The sequence below is a fragment of the Pelophylax lessonae genome, assembly GCF_965119305.1.
Source record: "Pelophylax lessonae genome assembly, chromosome: 1".
Classification (NCBI taxonomy): domain Eukaryota; kingdom Metazoa; phylum Chordata; class Amphibia; order Anura; family Ranidae; genus Pelophylax; species Pelophylax lessonae.
This window is the reverse complement of record NC_138768.1, coordinates 261,719,441-261,744,072: the sequence shown is the minus strand read 5'-3', so window position 1 is coordinate 261,744,072 and position 24,632 is coordinate 261,719,441. Positions and strand designations below refer to the sequence as shown.

General features: G+C 44.6%; 1 protein-coding gene across 1 annotated transcript in view; it reads right to left on the bottom strand.

The window, feature by feature from the left end:
• The window catches only part of TXNRD2 (thioredoxin reductase 2), a 204,819-nt gene that overhangs the window by 116,323 nt on the left and 63,864 nt on the right, over window positions 1–24,632 (bottom strand). The window contains exons 9-11 of the mRNA XM_082268343.1: window positions 22,899–22,918; window positions 20,314–20,405; window positions 20,043–20,217 (exon numbers count right to left, since the gene is read on the bottom strand). Of these exons, the coding sequence (XP_082124469.1) occupies window positions 20,043–20,217; window positions 20,314–20,405; window positions 22,899–22,918 (287 nt within the window). The remainder of the gene's footprint in view (window positions 1–20,042; window positions 20,218–20,313; window positions 20,406–22,898; window positions 22,919–24,632) is intronic.

Here is a 24,632-nt window from a genome sequence, read left to right as displayed (position 1 = left end):
ATTAACTGAATCAGAGGTTGACAAGTAAAGCAACGTGAGCCTAGAGAGAAGGGACAACAGTCAGGAAGAGCAAATTAGGACTGATGCTTCTGCAGTTTCCAGCCACGCTGCCATGTATGCAGGTCACTAGTATCCCCTGGTCCATTACCCAGAGCTCAGATGTGTGAGCCTTTTTAAACACATGCTGCAAACTACACTGTAGCCATTTACAGTCTTATGTGGGGAAGATGGTCAGGAGAGTCACAGTTACATGGCCGCAATCAAGCTCTATTTCAGCCAACCCCCACCCTACCATCTCCAGATTTGGCATTGAGCAGACATCTGCTGGAATGAAGAAAATGTACACCCCTCAGCCACTCATGCACAGTATCCCAATGCCAGTTTAGAAAAATTGCAGGCTTTACAGCTGCTGTTGTTACAGCTGTTGGAGGCAGTCTGCCTCCGTCAATCTGCATCCAGTGTTGTACTGCAGTGTCTGGGTTTCCTGGCCACCACTTTTTCACCATCCTTGCCCTTCACCATCATGTGGAAGGTAATGTTTTCACATCACTGAACCTTGTGGTCAGCTGCAGGGTAATGTGGACACGTGATCCAGCAGGCATATGCATGTTGTCTCTCGTTCATGACCCACTTTGGTCACTTTGCTGGCTCCTGGGAGGGGTAAAAGACAGGGGCACACTGGTGCAGCTGGCTGTGCAATTCCACGTCCTGACAGTGATGGGGAACATATCAGTTTCCTTCACAACCTCACACTCAATGCCCTCTTTCGGTGAGTGATCCTCAGAACCGATAGTCCCCCCAGGCATTCAAGCTATAGAAAATTCCCATGCAGTTTTGTAGCTTGTATACCTAGGGGACAGGAGCCACACTAATGCAGAGATACTATCAGGTCTGAAGGGGAAGGCCCTAAGGTGGTACACCCCATGACATCCTGTGTCAGGAAGGACTGTATGTAATAACACCAACCTGCTGTCCGTCCTTTAGCAAGGAAAGTTCACACATGTGCCTTGCTTGGAATACATCCCAAACTTAGTGGCAAAGTAGCTTCCGGTTAGGTACTAACAGAATCTTCTGAGTTATACTGGAATAATTTGAAGCTAGGTCATACCCAGCCAGTGTTCAGCTGCAATTCAGTGAAATTCAATGTGAACCTTAGCTGCCTGCGCACCATCTGATATACCTACCTGTTGAAATTCTACCTTAGCCATGTTGCAGGGGCTGCACATGCATCAGCAGGCCATATATTAGTACCTTTACAAGTATGGTACAAGAAAAGGCTTGGGGAAACAATTTTTTTTTCCTCCCATGTCAGTGGCTCCTTATTAAAGACACATGCAGTCTGCTGTATCCATTTGGTACCTTGTTGAAGCAGGTTGTCAACAGGTCTGTGAGAATGTAGACTGCAGGAAAGCTGGAATTAAGTCCACTTCTTGAAGGGCCATGCAGCTTTTGGTGCTGCTCTGATGACTAATGTAAGTTGTCAGGTTGTCCGGCTGCACTCTCGTAAGACACCCCTGAAGCGGGATAGGCAATTGGGATGCCATTTGAGAATCTCAAATCAGAAGTCTGGACTCCTTCAACGACCACATCTCTTTTCCATCTCTAAGGCATACCCACAGTACAACAATATGCTCAGCCATGAGAACCGCCCAGAATAACAGAAGAAAGGGCTTCCTTGATTTCAGATCAGGGCTGGTCAACTATCACATCAGAGGTACCCTGATCTTAGGACATAGGCCCATGGGCCTGTCCAGAGAATGAGGGAGCTTGTCTCACGCAGTTAGCACATTGAGTTGCAGAGGCCTGAAGTGAAACTGGGTGAACATCTCTGCCTCAAATAAGGCCACCATATTTGCTAAAGCTGAGCAATCCTTCAAGAGAAGGCCATCCGGGTATCCAAAAATATGGATTGACAGAGCGCAGCACTGAGAGAATCTAGGAAAGCACCTTAGCAAAGATCGAAGGGACCATGAAAGGGCCAAAAGGAAGAGTCTCTTGCCCACTGCAAACTGCAAGAGGAAAAACAGGAATATATAAACATGCATTTTTGGTGTCTATTACCTAGTACCTAAATCTCCTTAGATTGCAGATAGTGGCACACACTATGCTTATGGCCATGACAAACTGTCTAAAGTGGGGCATGGTAGACATTGGCTATGAAACACTATTTAAGCACCCCTTTGAGCCCAAGGCAGCAGCCTGGTGTCAGGGAACTCTGGGGCAAGGGTCTACAGAGACTGAAACTATTGGAATGCAGATTGCACTGCCCTGGACCTGTATTAAACTCTGCAGCCAACTGCACCACATTGTGCTGCTGTACCGATGGGGGAATCACCAAATGCACATTCCAGCGCCAAAGGCAACTATACTGGCCTCCCTGCATCTTCCATATGGCAGGGTCCAGGTATGGTTCCTCAAGGAGCTGCCTTTCAATATCAGTATTACAAGCCAGAACCTACTCTCAGTAAAGAGAGGATATCCACCACCCAAGGACACTAGCAAAAAAACTATGGATTGCCGGGAGAAGGTGGGATTACTGTATGTGGGCTGTCCCAACAACTTTGCCAGTGTCCTCAGTGCATAATTGAGAAAATACATATTCATTTACTGTTTTGAACTAATAGTTGCCCTACTTTCTGCCTCCAAAATTGCCTTACATCAAAAAAGGAAGAGGTTCTCTTCAGGAAATCCGTAAAACCTTTTTTATACAGTCTTTGAAAATAGTCAGTTTTATATCATTTTTAGACTGAAATATGCCTAATCTCTGCTGCAAAATTGCTGCACATTTAAAAAGGATTACATTTTGTTCAGCAAATCTATTTAAAAGAATGAGACATATTTAGCAAATCTGTAGAATTTGTATGTGTGTCTACTATTTCTGGCTGAAATAGGCATACAAACTTGCCTGCTATAACACAGGATAAGATTCTGATTCAGAATTTTTATAATTCAAGTTTCAAATAATACAGTTTCATGTAAGATTCCAGGCTGAAAAAAAGCTATACTAAAATAATACTGAAATAAGCCATCTTTCTCCAAATGTGCCCCCTACTAATAGGGATGAAAGTCTCTGCAGCAAATCAGTATAATTGTTATTATGGGTCTTTATACAGGTCCATGAGATTAGTAACATTCTGTAAAAACCACCTACAGCTTTAAGGCATCCCTATGAAAGTTATTAGGAGTTCTACATTTTTAACGTTGCCCTTTAAGACTCTTGAGAAGACCGCTTCCCCACTCAATGCTGGTTTAAGAAAAGTTTTTTTGCTTTGGTACATGTCCCCGAGGACAATACTCAGCTGCCCTTATCTATTATCCCAGAAAGTGGCAAGTACTAATTTCTAAGATTCGACTCCCATTGATTTAAATTGGGCTTGAATTCAGCATCCAAACTTCGGTAAAGTTTGCATAACACACTCACTGAACATTCAAATCATCGCAACTATTAATCTGAACAATCTTTAAGTTTGAAAACATACTTTTGGGAGAATCTCACATTTACTTCTTCCAGTACAGCGACACATATTAAATATGTCTTGGGAGTATGCACTCTGGTGTCACACATTTCAAAGAACCTTCTTTCTAAACTATAGAGATGCTGAGAGGAGGAGTTTCAACATACACAACTAGTAACGGAAACACTCCACATCATAATTGCTTACAAGTAGCAAAGTATAATAAGATATGTAGTCCTTAGAAGTTGAAAGTAAAGTAAAGGCAAAGAACTGAGCAGTAGAGAAGATGCAAAGCATGCAGGAAATCCAGATGATTGTTGAGAGAAACCACCAACAGATAAGCAGCACTCACAACATGAAAGTAAGCTCATAATGAGTTGTCAAAACATTGTCAACAACAATGGATGAAAGATAGATCAGCTTGACTGGTAAATTTTAGCTGGTTTCACATTTTTCTTAATGGTAAGTGGAAGTAAAAAAATGTAACCACTTGCTGACTGCGCTATAGCCGAATCACGGCTATAGCGCCTTCAGCCGAATGACGGCTGGGGCCCAAACCCCAGACCCAGCTGGTCCTGAGGCCACCCTGAGGGAAAACTATAGAAAAATGGTTGCTGTCTGTGTTTGGAAAAGATTCCTTCTCTCCAATGTTCGCAGTAGAACGTGCCATTTCTAATCAAAATGCTCAATTATAAGGATCGTGTCGCTATCCTCTCTGAAGCTAGAGTGTTGGGGGATGCCTTGGTGATCGATAATTCTAAGATTTCGCTATTTCCGGACTTTTCGGCAGAGGTACAAAACCAAAGAGCCCAATTTAATGAGGTGAAAAAACACCTTAGTTCCCTGGAACTACAATACCCCATGCTCTATCCTGCACGACTATACGCGTAGTGGCAAAAAATGAAGTCCACTTCTTTGAAAAGCCATCAATGGCCACACAATAGCTAGACCAAGAAGAATGGTCGCTGCGGGAGGATCTGACCAAACGCAGACATGTCACCTGAAAATTTCCAGAACCACTTTATTTACCAGTTTCAAACTGCGTCAGTTTACCCTCGACTCTCCTTTGCAGGCGGTGAACAGTCAAAGCAAGTCAGTTTAGTATTTGTTCTGCCTACTGTTCAAGCTCATGTTTCCATGCTCCTCCGTGCAAGATAGAAATCTCAGCTCCCCAGTTGCTGGACCTTCGTGGACACTACTTAACTGCTACTGTTGACTGTAGGAGCTTGTTGGTCCACCTGTTTTTTTTTTTTAAGGTCTTATTTTTTTGTTAGTAACAATTTTTTGGTCGCTAACTATCCACTTGCCCTGGGGTTAGAGGGCTTCTCCAACTATAGGCCTTATGGTCGCTCACCTGTATCTGCAAAATTAGTTTTTCGGGCTAGCATGTATGTTACAATTGCCCGTCGTGTGCTATTGATGGTATATTTATGTCTAAGTCCCACGTAATAACTAGCAGGAATGTTGGAGGTTTGGGAGGCAAAGTGAAAAAGCTGGCTGTGTCCAATACGGTTAGAAGTTTGGGCTCCTCTTTGGTATGCCTACAGGAAACTCAGATGTCAGCTAACCAAACGTCCCCATTTTCCACTCGGGTGTTTGGAACACAATTTCACTATGCCTACTTCTCGTATTCAGAGAGTCAGTGTAATGATTTGCTCAAATGTTATGTTTTCCTGCTCTGTCTCTATTATAGACCCATATGGTCGCTACATATTTTTGCAATGTAATCTGGATGGACTTGAATGTGTCATAGCCAATAATTACATCCCTCCTCCCTTCTCCGCAGAGGTTATCAAACTCCTAGCAAGCTTTTTTCGCCCATCACCCGAATATTCCTACACTTGTGGGGGATTTAAATAACTATCTAGAGGCCAGGCTGGATAAATGCTCTTCAAAAGAAAATAATGATGCTAAGCACTCCTGCACTCAGATACAAGGCTCCCAGTTCACTCCTATCACGGGACTCCTACTTGGCGCCTCAATGTCAAGGCCTTGCTGCCCACTACGACCTGGGTGGTCGACCAAAAGCTACAAACAAAAACAAAGAAAGGGCCACTGGCTTTGATGAAGAGGCCAAGCCTCGAAACGCGTTAGCCGCTAACTATCATGACTGTGGACTGCAATTTGATGGACTCTGTCATTTGAATCTGATATGCTGGCTTACAACTTATGTTTGTGAGTAGATATATTTTTATCTGACAATAATAAAGCTCTATTGAGGATAATGAGCTAGGCCAGTGCACCCTTTCTTTGTTTTTGTTTGTGGATAAATTCTCTAACTCATCATCACAGCTAATTAACAAAGAAGGTCCAACTTCCTTCACTAAGCTTCTGTCGGAGTTGGGATTGCGGGATGCGTGGTGGATTCACCACCCACAGGTAAGGAATTTTTCATGTCACTCAAAGGCTCATGGGGGACATCTAGAATAGAACTAGGTCTGGGCAACGATGCAATGCTCCCCTTGGTATATTCCTCAAGGTACGAGGCAAGATCCATATCAGATCACTCTCCCTTATGTATCCAAATTTTCAAGTCTAGGATTTCCAAATGTTTCTAAACTATCGTACTTGAAAATCAACCATTTTTGGTTATCTTTATTCCCTATCCCTATTCCCTGATCCAGACCCAATCCCCAACAAGTTAAACACCTTCATCAACCTCAACCAGAATTCCGTATCTCCCCTCCCCCCAGGATCTTTTGGGACACATTGAAGGCCTTTTTACGTGGTCAATTTATTAAAATAATCTCATCTATTAAGACCAAAACCAGATCTTGGGAGCAAACAATGTTACAAGAATTTCAGAAGGCAAAGCCAGCATATATAGCATCTGCCACGGAATTTACTGAAAGGTCCTGAGTGGAGGCTCAACGTATAGCTAAATATGTGGTGTTATCAAGGACTGAAAACAAAAAGGTTCTTCCTCCAACAAAAGTTCTTTGAGGAGGGCGAAAATACTGGACATATTGCTTGATGATGGCGAGGTCCAATAGAGGGTCTTGATACATTGTTGCGATTAATAACCCAACTGGAAAAATTACTTCTCATTCTGAAATACTTTAAATATTTCTAACCTTTTACGCAGATGTATACTCCTCAAAAGGTTTTCCATCATCGGAAGAAATCCAGTCCTTCCTTCATAACAGTCAGGTTCCTCAACTCTCAAGCACAGATAGGAAGTTAATGAATGCGCCCACGAACGAGCGAATCCATTATTATTTTGGTTACTAAAACCAGCTGAAGACGATTTATCCCCCGATTCCTATAGGCCTATTTCATTGTTAACCGACGTCAAACTACTGGCTAGGGTTCTGGCTAAATGTCTAGGGAAAGTTATCCATAGGATTATTCATAGGGACCAGTCCGGTTTCATTTCCACCATATACACCGTGCTTAACATTAGGCGTCTATTCTTAAATCTCCAGATACCCGTTAGTAATCCAGGAAATATGGCTATAGTAATCCAGGCAATAGGGCTATAGTAATCCAGGCAATAGGGCTATTCTCTCACTAGATGCAGCCAAAGCCTTTGACAGTGTCGAAAGGCCCCATTTGTGGGAGGTGGTAAAGTGCTTTGAACTGGGGGAAAAATTTATTGGATGGGTAAAATTACTGTATGCAGCCCCTACAGCTCGCTTACAGTTTAATGGAGACTTAACTGACCCTTTCCCTCTTTTTAGGGGCACACGGCAGGGGTGCCTTTTCTCGCCCCTGCTGTTTACGCTAGCTTTGGAACCTTCAGCTGCGATAAGATCTTCCCAGCTACTTACAGGTTTCACAAGAGACTCTTGGGTAGACAAAATCTCGCTTTATGCCAACGATACCCTTCGCTACTTGGGAGATACAGACGTTTCCCTCACAAATGCAATGTCGATGATAGTAGATTTTGGTTCCCTTTCTGGCTTCTCAATAAATTGAAGTAAATCAGTTCTTCTTCCGGTAGATGAGCTGTCTGCGCCACTGCCAGATGATGCATGGTCCCTTAATCTGGTCACATCATTTAAATACTTGGGGGTACAAATCACCCTTGACCCCTCCAAATACCTTGAAGAAAACTTGCTTCTCCTATTTCAAAGACTCCAGACAAAATGGTGAAAGCTACCTTTGTCGGTAATTGGTAGGATAAATCCAATAAAGATGGTCTGGTGCCCAAAATTTCTTTAACGCCTACACAATTCCCCACAATGGATACCCCGCAGATGGTTCAATCGCATTGAATTGCTTTTCAGGTCCCTAATTTGAAAAAAACAAGTTGCCAGAATCCGACTTTTCACATTGCAATATCGCAAAGACCAGGGAGGTGCAGTGGTGCCTAATCCTAAACTCTACTTCTGCGCATCCCAGCTCCAACATCTTGGTTGTGGACTGCCAAACGTAACAGACCCGATTAGTGCCATATTGCTCGCTCAAATCCCTCTGTCTTAGCTGGACTGGAAACGGGATTTCCCAACTTCCAAAAGTCAGAACAGACAATAATCCTTTTGAGAAAACTTTGGGCCACTGTTAAAAGTAATCTGAGATTAAAAGGCTTTTTAGGAGACGCCGCTTTGGCACAATCAAATATTTGATGAGGTGTACAAACTGGAAGGATTTAAGACATGGGAAACAGCAGGTATTCAATATATGTCAGAACTGTATAACCAAAACATTACTGAGGAAACCTGGAAGTGGTGTTTGCAGTCTACTCCCACTATCACTGTCTCGCAGTCAAACAAGTTGTCGCATTTACTTCTGTTACAAAGGGCATATCATACCACCATTCAACTGCACTGTTGGGGCAGAAGAGATTCATCTCTGTACTAAAGGCAGAGGGGGGAGAGAAGTGGCGCAAACAGACAGTGGAGTGACTGCAAAAATATACTGTGGACATTATGTGTGTGACATAATGTGGAATTACACAAAACCCACCGCTGGAAACTCATTCTTACATTACCATAGTTGCCACCATCCTAGGTGGATCTCCAACATCCCAAAGAGTCAATTCTGCTGTTTAAAACGCAATTGCACTAAACAACAGGACTACTGCGAACAAAGTGCCCTACTAACCCAAAAATTCCTAGATAAAGGGTACCCCGAACCCCTGGTCCAACAAGCCCACTCAGAATACCTGCTACAATATGACTCTAGCGCTTCCCAGGCCCCACCCCACTCAAAGAACTCATTGCCCCAACCCCTACGATTCACCACACAGTTCCATACTAAACACAGACAAATGGAGAAGATCTTACGAAAACACTGGTCCATCTTATCAGAGGACCCTCATTTAAAATCCACCATCCCTTCTGTTCCCAAAGTCTCATACAGAAAATCCTCAAACATCAAAAATCTCATTGCCCCGAGCAAACTCAAATCAGCCACCCCCCACCCCACCACCATCTGCCTCATCCCCCTCATAGGGATGTTCCAGTGTCGCAAACCCTTGTGCCTCACTTGCGCCCATGTTCAACACGGACAGAAAGAGTTCACTGTGAAAGGAAAAAAACACCAAATCAAACAATTCTACAACTGTTCCACAGACTATGTCATATACTGTCTAACCTGCCCATGTGGACTATTCTACGTAGGCCGCACCATAAGACCCCTTAGGAAACGATTTGGTGAGCATCGTCGGCTGGTCGAAAAAGGGAAGGACAAACACAGTGTCCCCAGGCACTTTGCAGAGTTCCATAACCAATCTCCCTCCGGACTCAAGGTGTGGGTAATTGAGTCAATCCCTAATACCTTGCCCAGGACAGAGCGTTTCAAGCGGTTGTGCCAGAGGGAAACCTTCTGGATTTACTCCCTTGAAACGCTCTCGCCTGGGGGCCTGAACGAAGAAATTGAAATTAATGTGCTGCTGTAGCCCATCTCCCTAAGTAATATTTCTTGTGGTATTCTAACATGATCATTTTCCGCCCAGGTTCTTCCTTCCGTCTTCCAGAGACCTTTTTGAACCCTCCCGTCATATGCTTCTTCATATCAAGCCAACACCAAAGTAAGTACCCCCATATATTTGTTAATCTTTCCCACATAGTCTCTCTACCATCATTCGATTCATAGTATGACCTTACCACATGTATGCCCCACACGGCGCCCGCCCACACATTGGCACACCAACTTCCAATAGGTGTGCGTGTGTGGGTGTGCTGTAGTGTGTTTGTGTATATGTGCTATCCCGCATATACACACGCTTGCGAACATGCGTGCAGTAATACGCATTCACGCACGCACACATTTTTTCCCCCCTTTCCATTCCCCCCCCCCCCCCATTCTTGCCCTCATGCGTAGGTTCATACATGTCACACAATCAATCCAATCATGTTGCACCAGTCCAAACATTCCCTGATTACACCCTCCACACATATATATATATTTAATTATTTATTTATTTATTACTTCTTCTTTTTCATATCAATTGTCCCTACTGTATACATCCACATATGTGCGCTCTCACCGCACGGACCGTTCCTGTCCCAAAATATAATCTAGTCCCTTCATGCACACTACTCTCCATACCATGTACACTCATCCTGTAGTGTTACACGGTTATTGGCCCCAATACCAAAGCATCAAGTCAAGTCAGCACATTCTTCCCTCCCCCTTTTCCTTTCTTCTATTTCCCTTTCTTTTCCCCCCCTCCCCCCCCCTTCCCCCTCCCCACACAGTTCCCTCCTCCCTCCTCTAGCCTCCACCACTCTCTATATAGATAACAATCCCATTGCTGGTTCGCCCTTCCCCAATCTTGTCCCTCCTGAGCCACTGTAGTTCTTGTCCCGGACTATGGGCATAAATACCACATCCAAAATGGCCCCTGCACGGCCTGAAGAAGGAGCGGAGCTCCGCAACGCATTGCCGTTTGATTCCCTGCTGTCTCCGGAAGTGATGTCACAACCATCCGACCAGCGGTCCCACGCTGCTCCACCACCACAGAGGACCTGCACGTCTCCCGCCTCCGACATGAGGCCATCGGCTGTCCTCCCTCATCACAGCGGCACCGCCTGACTGGATGTTCCACCTCGGATGTGACCCCAGAGACCTTCCCCTCTTGGATTTTACCAATGCCTGTTTTTATGGACCTCTTGTGAGTAACGATTTTATTGTGTGTCATTAAAATTACTGCTGTGCTACACTCAGATCGGCGCTTGGCTCTCTCTCTCTATCTCTGTACTAAATGCTGCACTGAGGAGGGCTCACTAATTCATTTAATATGGCTCTGACCCAAATTGCATTGTTATTGGAGGGAAATAACTGAAATCATATCTGCAGTATACATGGTAAGGGTTCCATTGGACCCTATAATATGAGTCTTAGGAGCAGATGATGAAGAAATATATACTCCTCCCTCCAACATTGCAATTATTAGACTCTTGTATATAGCGCAGGAAATTGGTAGCCTTATTCTGCAAGTTAATTGCATTCCTGTAAAGGAGTAATTGACTTATCGGCACAGGAACGCTTCCCAAAAATGTCTCTCTATTTGGCAGGCCTGGCTGAATACCCCAGGGTTGGCACCACCACAACTAATTATGCCTAGGCTACTACAGGTGTAACTGATATTGATACTGTAGATTTTTACCTGTGGAGCCTAATTGTTGTCGGTTATCTCTCCCTCAGCCATTACTTGGGAGAATGACGTGTATTTGCCTTCTGTTTACTAGAGAGCAAATCTCCCTGTAGGAAGATGAGATGGCAGTGACCAAAAATGATACATGGCCCGTTGGCCATTTGGGTTTCTTGTTTTTGTCCAATTTTCTTCTCCCCTTGTTTTTTACTTTTTCCTGGGTTTATGTGTGTAACAAGATCCAAGTGGGTAATTTAGTGCCACTTTATGATCCCAAACTATGTTTACAACAGGCTTTTAGCACCGCATATTTTTAACATCATCAAAAGGTGTAGGTACTCTGATTAAAAAAAAAAAAAAGAAGTGTAATTATTCCACAAAATGGGTGTTCAAAAAAATGCTGCGCAAATACAGTGTGACATTAAAAAAATTGCAAAACCCATTATTTTATTCTCTTGGGTCTCTGCTAAAATGTAATGTTTGGGGGTTCCAAGTAATTTTCCAGCAAAAAAAGCTGATTTTTACATGTAAACAAAAATGGTCAGAAAAGGCCTCGTCTTAAAGTGGCTATTCTAAAGCCTAGTATATAGAGTTGAGCGGACACCTGGATGTCCGTGTTCGGCCGAACTTGAAAAAAAAAGTCCGGGTCCGTGTCCCGGACTTTTTCCGAACTTTACCCGGACACGAACCCCATTGAAGTCAATGGGGACCCGAACTTTCAGGCACTAAAATGGCTCTAAAACACCAATGGAAAGGGCTAGAGTGCTGCAAATGGCAGCAAAACGTAGTTAAGAGCATGGCAAGTGCTCTGCAAACAAATGTGGATAGGGAAATAACTTAAAACAACAAAAAAAAACAGAAAAATAAAACAATGTTCTTCATCTGTGAAGGACGGGGCCCATATGGAGTAGGAGGGAGGTTGAGGTGGTGGTGGATGTGGCGGTGTCATAGGCGTGCGCACAGGGTGTGCCGGGTGTGCCTGGGCACACCCTAATCACCTAGGGCACATTAGCATTATCACTCTGTTTGCCAGTGAGGAGATGGGAAAGATCTCCCTCGGACCTGCCCTGCCATAAGAGAAGTGCCACACACTTCTATTTCACTTTGCCAGCAGGGAGAGTAATGTACCGGGGCCATATACATGTAGGCAAACACATGCATGTGTATTTAAACTTTGGGGTGCACACCCTAATGCAATAGGCTGCGCACACCTATGGGCGGTGTAGGTGGAAGCGGCGGTGGTGGAGGACAAGGTAGCCCACACTGCTTTTTTTCAGTCATTTTGAGGGTACACCCCAAAAGAGTGAGAAAGATCAAAAATAGAACAATGGCTGGGTAAGGTCGGCATCCATCTCTATTCTGCACAAGGTACGGAAAAGTCCTGTGGGATCCATGCCTGGTTCATTTTAATGAACGTGAGCTTGTCCACATTGTATCTGGACAGGCGGCTGCGCTTGTCTGTGATAACGCCCCCAGCCGTGCTAAATACACATTCAGATAATACACTGGCTGCAGGGCACGCCAGCACCTCCAAGGCGTAAAGGGCAAGCTCAGGCCATGTGCCCAATTTGGAGAACCAGAAGTGGAAGGGGGCAGACCCGTCATTCACTACATGTAGGCGTGTGCACACATACTGCTCCACCATGTTGCTGAAATGCTGCCTCCTGCTAAGACGTTCCATATGAGCTGCTGGTGCTGCTGTTTGTTGTGGCGTGCTGACAAAGCTTTTCCACATTTCGGCCATGCTAACCCTGCCTTCTGAGGTGCTGGCGGTGCCCTGGTTGCGTTGGCGACCTCTTCCTCCTCCTCTGCCTTGGCCTTGTGCTTCCACTGTGGCCCCGCTGTCAGGTGGGAATGCCAGCAACATCGCGTCTACCAGCGTGCGCTTGTACTCGCGCATCTTGCGATCGCGCTCCAGTGAGTGAATTAAGGACGGTACGTTGTCCTTGTAACGGGGATCCAGCAGCGTGGCCACCCAGTAATCAGCACAAGTTAGAATGTGGGCAACTCGGCGGTCATTGTGGAAACACTGCAGCATGTAATCGCTCATGTGTGCCAGGCTGCCCAGAGGCAACGAAAGGCTGTCCTCTGTGGGAGGTGTATCGTCTGTGTCCTCTCTATCCCCCCAGCCACGCACCAGTGATGGCCATGAGCTGGCCTGGGTGCCACCCTGCTGTGAACATGGTTCCATCTCCTCCTCCATCTCCTCCTCCAGAACTGTGCCCCTGCTGGACAATTGTGTCCCTGGCGTTTGTGGGTGCAGGAACCCACCCTCTGTAACGCTCCTGCGTTTTCTGAAACAAGATGGATTTGCAGCTGCAGAAAAACTCCACTCAGCAGTCATGTAGAGATACGTTGAAACACCAATTCCAACTCCCAAGACTCATCACTGTGGTCTGTCTGATTCAGCATACAAATATACACACTCAATAAGATGTTCCTGGAGTGATAGATGTATATAGCAGTATAGTGGTGATGAGCTGAAGAGACAGGTATGAACAGTGACAATAGGTGAACAGCAGTTGAGAGAAATGTTCATGAGAGCATAGATGGTAACAGGTAGGATGCAGATAGGTTAGCAATCATGTATGGTAGTAGGTGGTAGGATAGCAGATGACATACAGGAGAGACTAACCCAGTGCAAGGATAGATGTTAGTAGGCTCAAGAGCTAGCAATCTAATTAGTGCAGATGATAGTAACAGTCCTTAATATGCAGAGCTAGATAGTGTAAGCTTAGTAGGAAGGTTATGGAGGATTCCCCTGCGGGGTACTTATCACTAATAGCAAGCAGTAGTAGAGAGGTTCGGTATGAGCGAGTGATCCGGTAGCGGGATACAGGGATCAGTAGCGAGGTTCCAACAGCGAGGTACGCTTGCAAGCATATGAGCTTCAAGGCAGGTCAGCAACAAGACACATTGAACGAACATGTGAGTGAGAACGCCGGCGGTTGAAATAGCCGCTCTGCGGCGCTCAGTGATGACAGCATCGGTCTTAAAGGTGTATGCGCACCTACCAGAAGAGAATGGTGGGACGCATACACTGAAGTGGAAAGTGGAATAGGGGTACCAGAGGTACCAGAACATTACACCCTCGGAGCCACTTGCGAATGACTGCCCTGAAAGCCTTGGAAATGTTACCTCTTCATCCTCCTCCTCATCCTGTGCCACATCCTCTTCCATCATCGCCCGAATCATTTTTTGAAGGAGGCACAGAAGTGGTATGGTTAAGCTGACAACGGCGTCATCGGCACTGGCCATATTGGTGGAGTACTCAAAACAGCGCAACAAGGCACACAGGTCTCGCATGGAGGCCCAGTTATTGGTGGTGAAGTGGTGCTGTTCCGCAGAGCGACTCACGCGTGCGTGCTGCAGCTGAAACTCCACTATGGCCTGCTGCTGCTCGCACAGTCTTTCCAGCATGTGCAAGGTGGAGTTCCACCTTGTGGGCACGTCACATATGAGGCGGTGAGCGGGAAGGCCGAAGTTACGCTGCAGCGCTGACATTCGAGCAGCAGCAGGGTGAGAACGCCGAAAGTGCGCACATACGGCCCGCACTTTCTGCAGCAGCTCTGACATATCGGGGTAATTTTTAAGGAACCTCTGCACCACCAAATTCAGCACATGCGCCAGGCAAGGGATGTGCGTCAAACCGGCTAGGCCCAGAGCTGCTATGAGATTTCGCCCGTTATCGCACACCACAAGGCCGGGCTTGAGGCTCGCTGGTAGCAACCACTCATTTGTCTGCTGTTCCATGCTCCTCCACAACTCCTGCGCGGTGTGTGGTTTGTCGCCCAAACAGGCAAGTTTTAAAACTGCCTGCTGTCGTTTACCCCTGGCTGTGCTGAAGTTGGTGGTGAAGGTGTTACGCTGACCGGATGAGGAGGCGGTAGAGGATGAGGAAGCGGAGTAGGAGTTAGGAACAGGAGGCAAACTGAAGCGCCCTGCAATCCTCGGTGGTGGAAGGACATGCGCCAAATTGCTATCCGCCTCAGGCCCATCCGCCACTGCATTTACCCAGTATGCCGTTAGGGAGATATAACGCCCCTGACCGTGCTTACTGGTCCACGTATCGGTAGTTAGGTGGACCTTGCCACAGATGGCGTTGCGCAGTGCACACCTGATTTTTTCCTCCACTTGGTTGTGCAGGGAAGGGATGGCTTGCCTGGAAAAGTAGTGGCGGCTGGGCACGACGTACTGTGGGACAGCCGACATAAGGCTTTTAAAACTGTGCGTCTCCACCAGATGGAATGACAGCATTTCAAAGGCCAAGAATTTTGAAATGCTGGCATTCAGGGCCAGGGATCGCGGGTGGGTAGGGGGGTACTTCCTCTTCCTCTGAAGTGTTTGGGAGATGGAAAGCTGAACGCTTCCACGGGACATTGTGGAGATGGTTGGTGACCCAGGTGGTGGTGTTGCTGACAGATCGTCTGTTTGCGGGGTGGCAGGTGCCGGTATCACTACAGAGGTGGATGGAGAGGCCGAGACTGCAGCAGAAGAGGAAGCAGGAGGAGCCAGAGACCTTTCTTGGTTTTGAAGGTGTCTACTCCACTGCAGCTCGTGCTTTGCACTTAGATGCCTGATCATGCAGGTTGTGCTCAGGTTGAGAAGGTTTATGCCTCGCTTCAGGCTCTGATTGCACAGGGTGCAAACCACTCGTGTCCTGTCATCAGCACATTTTCTGAAGAACTTCCAGGCGTAGTGTCTAGGGCACGGCCGCTCCGCTTCTGCACCCTTCTCCCTCTTCTGCTGTGTTGGTGGCTCTGTGCAACCACCGCCTCTTCCTCCAAACTACTCAGGCCACCTGCATGACCTTCATTCCATGTGGGGTCGAGGACCTCATCGTCCTCCACATCATCTTCCACCCAGTCTTCACCCCTGCCCTCCTTTTCGGTCTCTACAATTCTGAGTGCCGCAGCAGTTGGCACCTGCGTTTCCTCATCATCGGAGACGTGCTGCGATGGTCCTTCCATGTACTCATCTTGAGAAATAAGTGGTTGGGCATCGCTGCACTCAATCTCTTCCACTTCTGGGCAGGGCTAGGTGGATGGCCCTGGAAACCCTGCTGACAGAGTCATCAAAAAGAAGAAGAGACTGCTGCATGACTTGGGGCTCAGACTGCTTGCCTGATTTGAAAGGGGGTGAGGTGAAAGACGGTTGGACATTGGCTGCAGGCGCCAACTCTGACCTTTCTGCAATAGACTGGGTGGGAGACAATGTGAAGGAACTGGAGGCACTGTCAGCAACCCAATCTACTATCGCCTGTACTTCTTCTGGCCTCATCACTTCTAGAGGCGCATGATGCCCTACCAAATACTGCTGCAGGTTCTGTCGCCTACTCACACTTGAGGAAGGTGTTTCACTTGTGCGTGTAGCTGGCACAGATCGACCACGTCCTCTCCTTGCAACAGGAGCTCTACCAGCAGCACCACGACCCAGGCCACGGCCCCTATTTGACAGTCTCCTCATATTTCTGTAATTTATGATCTTGCCCTAGAAAGGTGTTTATTGAATAGCGGAACAAAACAACAACAGTACCGCACTGGTGTATTTCACAGTCAAATATGCAAACTATGCCGCAATTTAATTTTTTTTACCCCAAAAGGGTGTTTATTAAATAGCGGAATAGAAAAACAGTATACAAATACAACGGGTGTATCTCACAGTCAAATATGCAAAGTATGACGCAAATTTAATTTTTTTCACCCCAAAAGAGTGTATATTGAATAGCGGAATAGAAAAAAGGATATAAAACGGTGTATCTCACACGTACAAACACAGACTAGGCCCCGATTACAATTTTTTGTACCCTAAAGGCAGGATGAGGATGAGGAAGAGGAGTAGGAGGAGTTCGGAACAGGAGGCAAACTGAAGCGCCCTGCAATCCTCGTTGGTGGAAGGAGATGCGCCAAACAAATTTAAAAAGGTGTATTTCACATGTACCGATACAGACTATGCCGTAATTAAATTTTTTACACTCAAACAGGGTGTATATTGAATAGCGGAATAGAAAAAATTTTATAACAGTGTATCTCACACGTACAAACACAGACTAGGCCCCGATTACAATTTTTTGTACCCTAAAGGCAGGAGGAGGATGAGGAGTAGGAGGAGTTCGGAACAGGAGGCAAACTGAAGCACCCTGCAATCCTCGGTGGTGGAAGATGCGCCCCAAAAAATTGTAAGGTGTATCTCACACGTACCGATACAGACTATGCCGCAATTTAATTCTTTTTACCCCAAAGGGTGTAGATTGAATAGCGGAATAGAAAATATGATATCAAAAGGTGTATCTATCTCACACGTACAGACCCAGACTAGGCCCTGATTACTATTTTTTGTACCCTAAAGGCAGGATGAGGAGTAGGAGGAGTTCGGAACAGGCAGGAGGCAAACTGAAGCACCCTGCAATCCTCGGCGGTATAAGATGCGCCCCAAAAATTGGAAAGGTGTATCTCACACGTACCGATACAGACTATGCCGCAATTTAATTATTTTTACCCCAAGGGTGTAGATTGAATAGCGGAATAGAAAATAGGATATCAAAAGGTGTATCTATCTCACACGTACAGACCCAGACTAGGCCCTGATTACTATTTTTTGTACCCCAAAGGCAGGATGAGGAGTAGGAGGAGTTCGGAACAGGCAGGAGGCAAACTGAAGCACCCTGCAATCCTTGGCGGTATAAGATGCGCTCCAAAAATTGGAAAGGTGTATCTCACACGTACCGATACAGACTATGCCACAATTTAATTATTTTTACCCCAAGGGTGTAGATTGAATAGCGGAATAGAAAATATGATATCAAAAGGTGTATCTATCTCACACGTACAGACCCAGACTAGGCCCTGATTACTATTTTTTGTACCCTAAAAGGCAGGATGAGGAGTAGGAGGAGTTCGGAACAGGCAGGAGGCAAACTGAAGCACCCTGCAATTCTCGGCGGTATAAGATGCGCCCCAAAAATTGGAAAGGTGTATCTCACACGTACTGATACAGACTATCCCGCAATTTAATTGTTTTTACCCCAAGGGTGTAGATTGAATAGCAGAATAGAAAATATGATATAAAATTGGTGATTTTTCAATAGCACATGTGAACACAGCAGTGTCTTATATCAGTCAGCTCTGCTGCAGGCTATGAAGGGGAAAAAAAAAAAATTCCCCTTTTAAGTTTGTAATTTTTAAATAGATTAGTACAGACTATGCCACAATTTATTTTTTTAACCCAAAAGGGTGTATATTGAATAGTGGAATAGAAAAAAAGTGTATAAATTTTAAAATCATTCAATAATAGCACATGTGAACACAGCAGTGTATTATCACAGTCAGCAGCACTGAAGGAAAAACGCTGCACACAACTGACTGATAAAAAATATTTTTTTCTCCCTCCTCCTCAGCGGGCAAAAAGATTGTGTTCACACGACCCCACACACAGCAAAATCGATGTAGAACACTGACCCTGCCTATTCTCCAGCCTGTCCCTAATATGATCGATAAGATCATTTACTGGCACAACCCCCCACACAGCAAAATCGATTGTAGAACACTGACCCTGCCTATTCTCCAGCCTCGCCCTAAAATGCCCTAAAATGCCCTAATAACTCGCCCTGCCTGCAGCACTCCGACCTGTCCCTGAATTCTTTTCGGACACAATATAATTTTTGACTGTCTGTCCCTAATCAGCAGCCAGCACGTATGATGTGTGCTCTGTCCCTATACTACAGCAGAATAACGCAGCGGCGCTCGGTCTCGAACTTATAAAGACATGGTCACATGCTTCAGATGGCCAATCACAGCTACTAATACATTAGTAGGCATGGCTGGGATGGCTTAAGGCACACCAGTTAAACGCTTGTTGATTGGCTGTTAAAAGCCCGCCATTAAAAGTGCGCCATTACATACAAACCCGGAAATAAAATGACCGAACACGGATTTTAAACCCGAACATACAGTAAAGTTTTCGGGTCCGTGTTCGGGTAACAAAAATCCAATTATTCGGTACGAACACGAATAATACAGTCAGTGTTCGCTCAACACTACTAGTATACACTAGCAATTTGTTTTGTTTTTTTCGTTCAACCCAGCAGGGCTGATCAAAAAAAAAAAAAAAAAAACAGACAGCTCAGGAGGAGTGGCTGTACTAACTATCCGATATTAATACAGCGATCTCCCCTGCTGTGCTATTGTGTTCTGACAGGGGAATGCCCCCACCACACCCCCCCCCCCCCAAACAGCAGGCTTCTGTCGGACCTACGCCAGTACACATGGCCGAATGCTGCCCGACATGGTTTGTACTAGGCTTTAGGTTGAAGATGAACCAATCCTGCTGTGCTCGTTCAATTCATATGGCTCTGTGCACCATGTGTACACTTTGTATGAAAGGCTTTAAAAATATTTTTCATGGACATAGTAAAAACAATATAGGGCATCAGTTTAAAAATCATAATCCTAAAAGTAAAACTATGGCCTCATTAAAAATTATAGATATTATAGATATATATCTACAACATTTGCACTGACAGTTTTCTCTTTTTCCCCCTGTAAAGTCCCACAAATACCTGCTGATGCTTCTAGTGAAGTCTATTACAGCCTTCTGTGAAGGTGACACAACGATGCTGCACTGCTTTCAAATTCAAAGCAGGATTGCCACTATATGTAGGCCATGTCTGCTTGCACTACAGTGGGGATAAAACAAAGTTGCAAGGTGCGTGGCTATCAGCATTTTCACCTTGTCAGTCCATACTTGGCCACACCTAGTCCTGCCCACATGTTTTTCTATTGACTGCACTACCTGTGTTGCCGAACGACCCCCCCCCCCCCCCCCCCTCACACACACTGGAATGGGTGCGTGTCTGGAATGGATGTGTATGAGACACAAATTAATGAGGTTTTGGCTCAGTCAGGGAAGGTATTTTAATGTTATCTGGCTTGTGCATTACATAAAAGCTGGATTTGGGAGTTGTTTAGATGTTCATAATTAAATCAGTAAAGCTGACCCCAAGACATTCGTTTCTCCCTTTATTGAGCTATTTATACCCAATATCTTACCTACAGCCAGCATGACAGTGTCAAAAGTATCCTTTCCTTCCTTAGCAGAATCCATGTTTTTCCAGGTCACCTGCAGTTTTCCACTCTCCAGCTTCTCAACACTTGATGGTATACATTTTTTTAAGAACTTTGTACCATAGGACTCCATGTAATCAGTCACAAGTACAGCCATTTGCTGTAGGAAGGACAGAAAATGCAAGGTCAACACTGGAGTCAATGATATAATTAAAGTCAGTCACATATTGTCAAAGACCGATTCGGCAGACCTTACCTGATCAAATCCCCTGAGAGGTATACTCCTAATCATGGTGGTGGTATCCAGGCCAATTCCAGTCAAGAATCCTGCACACTCAAGTGAAACATCTAAAGTTAATTGGTTATGGAAAATAAAAAACTGTCACTTCTAAAAGTTAGCACGATCTATGCAAGAGGTGTGCAGACAGCAATGATTGTACCTGACGAGAGCAAATTCACAAATTCAAGCACGTTTTGATAAGTAGAATTTAAAGAGGAAGTTCCGCTTTATGTCGTTCCCCCTTTCCTCTTTTGGAACCTTTTTTTTTTGGGGGGGGGGGAGTATAGTGGGTACCCGCTCCCACTGCTGGTTAGATTGCCTAGCCAATTCCACTGGAAGTTTGGCAACAACCCCCCCCCCCCCATCCCTTCTGCCCACAGCCTTCTGGGTTCTGGGACACATCATAGGTCCCAGAAGGCTGTGTGACCAGAAGCTGGCTGTCAAGTCTAAAGGAGTCACAGCCAACTTCCCACACTAAACATTCTGGCCCTGGGGACCTGAAGATCGGCAAAGAATCAGCCTGGGTGAGGGCGACTCTGGATCCCTGGACAGGTAAGGGTCCTTTTTTAAAAAGTCAGCAGCTACAGTATTTGTAGCTGCTGGAATTAAACATTTTTTTTTTCCAAACAGAGTGAAGAACCGCTTTAAAGTTGCCCTTTGTTTTACAAGCGAAGAAACAGTTTTACTTTATTTTATCCCTTCCCCAGCACCATATTCAGCCCCTGGAAGTAAAGAAAAGTCTTGTGTAAGCCAAGTTTTACCAAACTTACTGTATACTTTACACAGGGCTATGAACTTTCCGTGTAATGCTACCGAGTTCAAAGTGATTGCAATAATTTTCATAAATGTTAAAATAGTTACAGTAATGAATATAATGCATGTTGCTTTGGTGAACCAACCACGTTATCTTTTTAACTGAAAATGTCTAAAATGAATAGAAAGTAAGAGTCCTGGGTTCTTTTCCAACATTCCAAAATACAGTGGTCATAATTTGCAACAGATTTCAGCACCTAAAGACAGTAGAATGATCAGGGAGTACAAAATATAAACTATCAGGTGACTATAAGCTTCATTTAGATTAACAGACAATATTCTGTATGTACTCTGTATAGCTAACAAACATGTGCTGTCTATTATTGCTACTGCTTGAGATAAACATCTTATTTATTGTATTACTATTTATTACAGGTACTTATATAGCGCCATCAATTTATGCAGCACTTTACATATATTGTACATTCACATAATTCCCTGCCTTCAAGGAGCTTACAATCTAATCTCTATAATCCTAGCCCACATACACATACTAGGGCCCATTTAGACAGAATCCAATTACCATACCAGCATGTCTTTGGAGAGTGGGAGGAAACCGGAGTACCTGGAGAAAACCCACACAGGCACAGGAAAAACATGCAAACTCCACGCAGATAGTGCCATGGTTGGGATTCCAACCAACGACCCAAGTGCTGCTAGGCAGAAGTGCTAACCATTTAGCCACTGTGCTGTTTAATCTAATGGTTATTTATGTAGGCTACACAGCTGTTCCGTCAGACCGGTCTAAAGCCGGCCATGTATGGTTGGAATTGGAATTCGAATCATGTATGGGCAGGCTGATTAACTTGGTACAACCAGCATGTCAGATTTTTAGGATGTGATTATTGCCAGTGGCTATAGCTGATAGCAATAATCACTGTTCTTCTGGCAGGGACGGCTACCCATGCCCCCCCCCCCCCCCCAAGCAGGAAAACACAATAGCTCTGCGGGAGGGATTCCCCCATCAACGCTGACTGTGTTGATGGGGGGAATCAAACACTGACCGTGTTGATGGGGGGAATGAAACGCTTACTGTGTTGATGGGTGAATAAAGCCATTTTCTTTCCAGCAACCCATCTTTGGCTGCTTTGCATATTCGTACTATAATCTTGCTATTGGTCACTTGGGATAAATCTTTAGGGATCACAGTTTTCATGAAATTACAATCACAGTAAATTACTTCTTTCTGATAATGCCCATCACTGACCAAAATAGAAAACAAACCACAGATTTGCAAAGGTGTTTATGAAAACAGTATATCTTTATGGAAATTTTCCTAACGTTTTCTAAAAATGCTTATTGTCTGGCTATAACTAATGTATTTACCAGCAATACTTTCTCAGTCACTGACAGAAACCGGTACACAGATTAAAAGTTCTGAATGCACCTGTTGCATCTGAGCTCCAGGTCAGATATGCAGGACATAATGAAATTGCTAGATCAGCATGAAAGCCAATTGATTGGCATTTTCTGAACGAAGTCCCCAGTGGCAGCCCATATATTTTTTTCAGGGCAGCCTAACTTAACAGTGGTCAACTGTAACAAAGTTTCCATGTGTTCATAACTAATGAGAATCACATTCCTAAAGACCTTTGGATGAAATAGTCCTAGCTACTGCGCTGTGTTTCCAGAAATTGAAGTACTCTTATTTATACCCAATGACAGGATCAGGGTGTTACAAATTTAAAAAGAAAACAGTATGGAGTATATCAGAAGCGAGAATAAGCAGGACTGATGTAAAAGGATACAGCTGGCTCCAACTACCAATCTGTCAAGAGAGTAAACAAAAAAGTACTTTACTGCGTGCTGTCACATAAATACCACACCTCAATAATATCCTAATTATTGTATGATTACAAGATTAGAGATGTAATCTGTTCTTCTCTGAAAAGAAAGGGTAAACAGAACGCCCTCCAAGCTCATAAAATCAGAGTAAATGTGAAAGAGAGGAGCCTCATATGGAACAAGAATCAAATTTCAATGCTGCATAAAAAAATTCAAAATGTCTGATTAACGGCAAAGAGGAAATTGGGGTTACAGTTTAGCATATGCTGCAAATCCTTCTCAGTATAGAATGTTTATATGTTTATAACATACTGACATATATAAACAAACAGCTATACTTTTATTTTTTATTGGAAATTTAAAAAAAAAGTCACGACAAAATAAAAAAACTAACTATAATGAAAAAAAGGAAACTAAAATAAGAGACCAGCAAATTTAATTTAGTCCTCTGAGAAGCATTGCTAGCTTGAAGTCTAGATAGACGAGTACAAACGGCAATTGACTATCTCCTGACATTGTAGCTAATGTTAAAACAACCAGGCTTTGTCCACATTTTTGTTACAGAGTTTTCGTGTGTTTATGCACTTGATAAGTGATACGTTTTTCATGCACTGATGAGTTATGCATTGTTTTTTTGGCCAATAAAGGCAAAATGAAATGTAATTGCTAGGGGGTGGCGGCTTGTAATCATGTGGCATAACGCACGAAACATATGTTTTTCATGCGCCACCATTTAAGTTCTAAAGGCAGACGTTTTTTTGCCCTAATGCATTCTCTGCATTTAGTTAAAAAAACCACTGTCTGTGCCTCCCCCACTCTCCCTAAACACTTACCTGACACTATTCTCGATCCAACATTGCCCCCACCAGCAGCCAACACTCTGCTCTGTTTCAGCATTCACGGCTTTTACTGAAAGCAGCTAGTACATTCAAATCCTGTGAGGGAGGGGTGGGGCCAAGCCATGCTGTGTGTATTTATGGATGCACACAGCCCAGCTTGGGAGAGCACCTGCACAAAAGCCCCCTTAGCAAGTGGCTTCCTATGGGGGCACTCTGAGAAGAGGAGGAGTGGGCTGAGCCAGCAGAGGACCCCACAAAAGGAGGTTCGAGCCGCTTTGGTCAATACGATTGAACAGAGCAGGTAATACTTTTATTTTTTTCACTTTACAATCACTTTAAAGTCTATAGACTATAAAAATACACCATGTTGCATGAAAAGAAGCACATGCACCTTTTTCAAATCGCACTGCATTGCACACCATAGGTGTGAAGGAGCCTCATACAAAATAATGGGGTTTTCCTGTTGTGCACTGCTGTGTGATGGCCTTAGTGCTTCGCACAGGTGTTAAAGGAGGCTTACTTGAGTACAAAAAAAAAAAAAAAAAAATTATGAGACTACCATTAAAACATGGTAAATATGTTGTTTGCTTACTTTGCATATATACCAAGTTGCAAATATAGATAACTATAGCAAACATTAAGTCTCCATTCACACTACCACGACTTGCCAGGCGACTTGTCAGCCTGACAAGTCGCGGTCCATGCAGTATTACAGGACCCGTTCTAATAGGAGCGACACAAGTCGCTCCGACTTAGAAAAAGGGTCCTGTACTACTTCGGGGTGACCTGGGAGCGACTTGCATAGACATTCATTATATGAAGTCCGTGGAAGTCGCGGTGCACGCGACTTTACTTCAC